This window comes from Chenopodium album, chromosome 20 (genome assembly GCF_948465745.1).
Source record: "Chenopodium album chromosome 20, dcCheAlbu1.1, whole genome shotgun sequence".
Taxonomy (NCBI): domain Eukaryota; kingdom Viridiplantae; phylum Streptophyta; class Magnoliopsida; order Caryophyllales; family Amaranthaceae; genus Chenopodium; species Chenopodium album.
Genome location: NC_137853.1, coordinates 13081973 through 13086115, shown reverse-complemented (window position 1 = coordinate 13086115; position 4143 = coordinate 13081973). Strand labels below are relative to the sequence as shown.

General features: G+C 37.2%; 1 protein-coding gene across 1 annotated transcript; it reads left to right on the top strand.

Annotated features, from left to right (window-relative positions):
* The first annotated feature begins 548 nt into the window (after nucleotides 1–548).
* Nucleotides 549–1637, top strand: LOC145596825 (uncharacterized). The gene has a single exon (XM_081653018.1). The coding sequence runs from the start codon at nucleotides 549–551 to the stop codon at nucleotides 1635–1637; it is 1089 nt and encodes a 362-aa protein (XP_081509144.1).
* The last annotated feature ends 2506 nt before the right edge of the window (nucleotides 1638–4143 follow it).

Sequence of the window (4143 nt, the reverse complement as noted above, 5' to 3'; positions counted from 1 at the left end):
TCACATGCATAATTATATCAAACTTACAATTTACATTGGGGGTAGAATTCAATATATTTATACTGGTGTTTTATATTATTTGCAACGATTAGACATTTTTTTCTCACACTTTATGTCAAGTTATTAGATTTATACATATTATTTTATTAATTAAGTTAGTTAGGTGTAACTAACTCTTGTATAAATACTGTACACTTGTATTATTCTGTACATTGACATTCATTACACACATTTTTCCTGCAATAACAGAATTTTCTCTCCTTCTCTCTACAATTCTTACATGTTATCAGAGCGATATCTCACTCGAGATTAGGGTTCTTCGTTTTTCTTTTGATTGAATTTTTCAATCATCTCTGTTTTCTTACTGATTTGTTTGGTTTGATTGCGAAAATTTCTTGTGATTGCATTTTGCATGTGATTGCGAAATTTTCTTGCAATTAATCAATTGATTGTTCCTTTGATTGCAATTACATTTCTCTTGTAATCAACTTTGTGATTCTTCGATTGCGATTTTTTTCGGAATCTTGAAGAATTTCTGAGCTGTTTTAATGGCGGCTGCTACTGATAATGGTGATGTTGGTATTGGTGATGCTAGTAATGGCGATGTTTACTTGAATTCCGCTGGAGGTAATCTTGATCCTCTCTTTATTGCGAATTCAGATAATCCTACTGCTTCTCTTGTTGCTGTTCCATTTTCTAGTCAGAACTTCATTAGATGGAGTCGTAGTGTTAAACGTGCTTTGATTGCTAAGAATAAGGATGGTTTCATTACTGGTTCATTGAAGAAGCCTGTTGAAACTCATAAGGATTATCCTAGATGGAAGAGAGCTGATTATATGGTTGTTAGTTGGATCTTGAGTTCTATGACTGCTGAAATTGCTGATGATTTTGCTTATATTGATTCTGCTGTTGAATTGTGGAGTGAATTGCAAGAGCGTTTTGGTCAATCTAATGGTCCTTTGATTTACCAGTTAAAGAAAGATATTGATGCTTTAAAGCAAGAAAATATGTCAATTATTGCTTATTATGGCAAAATCAAGAAGTTATGGGATGAATTGCAGAGTTTGAAGGAATTTCCTGTGTGTACATGTGGTGCATTAGCTTCTTGTACTTGTCAATTCTTGAAGAAACTTGCTGATCTTGAAGCTGATGATAAGTTGATGCAGTTTATGTTAGGATTGAATAGTGGATTTGATTCTACTATCACAAACATTTTGTCTATGGATCCTCTTCCTAGTTTGAATAGGGCATTTTCTATTGCTCAACAAGTTGAGAAGCACAAAGAGGTGAGTGGTAGTATTGAGCAGATTGCTGAAAGTAGTGCTATGGCTGCTCAGAGGTTCCAGAAGAATTATACTCAGAAGTTTCAGAGAAGTAACAACAATCAGAATGTTGTGAAAAGGGACTGGAAGAAAGAGAAGTTTGACAAGAAGTGTGACTATTGTAAAGGGAAAGGTCATACTGTAGATTCATGCTTTGAATTACATGGTTATCCAGACTGGTATAATGCTCTTAAGGCTGCAAAGAATTCTCACAGTGGACAGAAGATTGTTGCTAATGTTAATTCTGATCAAGTTCAGGAAGATCCTTTGTCTGTTGACAATTCTGCTGCCAGAAGTATTGATTCTGTATGCTGAGTATGATCTGTCAAGAGGTCATGAAGACTATGAAAGAGAAGCATGTTCCTGGTGGTTCTGGCTTGTCATTTGCAAACTTTGCAGGTATTGACACTTACTCCTTTAATTGTTCTATGAATGATTCTGGAGTGAAGTGTGTATGGATTATAGATTCTGGTGCTTGTGATCACATGGTCTTTGATGAGTCCTTGTTTATCGATAAGAAGCAACTTACAACACCAATTAGGGTTTGTTTACCTGATGGTTCTTTTAAAAATGTTGTTCTGGTTGGATCTGTCAGATTGAATGACAGGATTATTTTGGATGATGTTATGTTGGTTGAAGGGTTTAAACATAATTTGTTGTCAATTGGAAGATTGATAGAACAGACTGGTGTTAAGGTGTTCTTTACTAGAAATGGTTGCTATTTTCAGGACCTTTCTAGTGAAGATGTGATTGGATATGGACTGAGGCAAGGTGGATTGTATTACTTCTCCAATCCTGAGGTAATATCTGGTGTTTCTACTAGTAATAATGTAGGGTGTTGTTGATGTGTTCATTTTATATATATATTTATCCCCGTCCCTTGGTCGTAGTTAGTAGTGTTTTTGGCTCCTACGAGCCACTTTTATTACTAATTTGTGTTTTCCAGTGCTTTGGTAGTCTTGCTTGAGTTTTGTAGGAATTTGCGTACTTGGAGCAATTTCCCGGGTTTTTCGAGGAGCATCTACAAGTATTGGAAGACCGCGACCCAGTTCGATAGCCCAAGGCCGATTAGAGGTATCAAATCGGTGACTAAGGGCTCAGTTCGATGGCATTTGGGCCAAGTTCGGAGGTCCAAAGGTAGAAGCCCGAGGCTAAAAAGCCTCGCCCAAGCCACAAGGCTCCGCCCGAAGGCGCGCCCGGCCGGGCGGGGCGAAGCAGAAGGAGCGCCCGAAGACGCGCCCGGACGGGCGCGAGAAACCAATTCTGAAGAAAAAGGCGGGCCCGGTCGGGCGGCCCCTTGCCCGACCGGGCGCGTGTAGTTATTAGGGAAGCTTAATTCCGATTAGTTTGTTTTAGCGAATAAAGCTTAGTATTAATGTAATTTTAAGGGGGAGATTAGACACTACTTCTTCATTATTACTTACTCTAGTTTTTATTCTCTTCCTTCTCTCTACTCAACTTTCTCTCTCTTGACTTTTATTTTCTTTCTTGTTCCTCAACTCTATTGTAATTCCGCCGTCTTGGTACGATTTCTCTCTTAATTAATCTCAGTATTTTATTCATTCTATTTCCTTCATGTCTTGTTTAATTATTATGTTTTGCTTAGTTTTAATTATGTCTGAGTAGTTTTCCTTCTAGGGTTTATGGGGATCTAATAAATAATATGAAGGGGTAATTTATGGTTGTTGATTATTAATGCTTAATTGATTTCCTATTGATTGTTTAAATGCTATGCAATTAGATTTGGCCAGGTTTAATTGTATGAGTTTAGCAATATTGATTCGAGATTCGAGAGATGAGAATTGATGTTTAGGCTTAGTTTCAATAGGCAGATTAATTTATAAATGGTTAGGTCGAGATTCGAGAGATGAGATTTAATACCGGTAAATTAATTCTGTGATTGTAATACGTAGCGAAAGCCCTTTATGATCTGATTGATTAATGCATTGATGATTGATTATTGAGTTTTACCCTGGAATATTAATTATTGGTGAACCTATGACCCTAGGCCTTCTTATTATTGATTTTCTCCCTTAACTTGATCTCCGTAGAATAGTTTCACATTATTTACAACAAATTGGTTACTTTAATAATTTAGACTATATTAATTAATTAGGAGTAGAGAGACCAGTTTCCCTGTGGATTCGACCCTACTTCCCTATCTACTTTAGTTAGAGGATTTAGGTAATACTTTTGATTAGGTGATACGACTTTAGCCTGTCAAAATTTGGCGCCGTTGCCGGGGAAACGGTTTTATTTTTATTTCTAATTGTTTTTGTAGTTTAGATTATTTTTTCCCTTTTGCCTCAAAGGACATTAGTTCTTTGAGGTAGTTCTAATATCTGTCTTTTTATTTCTTTGTTTATGCCCAGGTGTTCCAGATCAGGTTACATTCCATTCGATCCTGAGATCGAACGCTCATTTCATAGACAGAAGAATTTTTATAGGCAGATCCTAGCAGGTTCTGGGAGTAATAATATTCCTAGAAATCCATTACCTACTTCTAGTGATTCGGAGCATTCTTCTGATTCAGAATTAGAGATGGGTACACCACCAACACCTCCACCTCGCAAGCTTAGCGATTATTCGCAACCATCCCTGACGGATTTTCCACATCTTTCTCCTACGCCCAATCTCGAGGGAGTCCAGTTCGAGATCAAGCCCCAGTTCATAACGATGATGGAAAGAAAGCAATTCAGTGGAGCAAAGGGTGAAGATCCTAATCTTCACATTGCAGACTTCTGTCAATACTGCAATACTATTAGGCAGAATGGGGTAACGCAGGATCAAATCAGGGAGATTCTTTTTCCTTTTTCTTTAT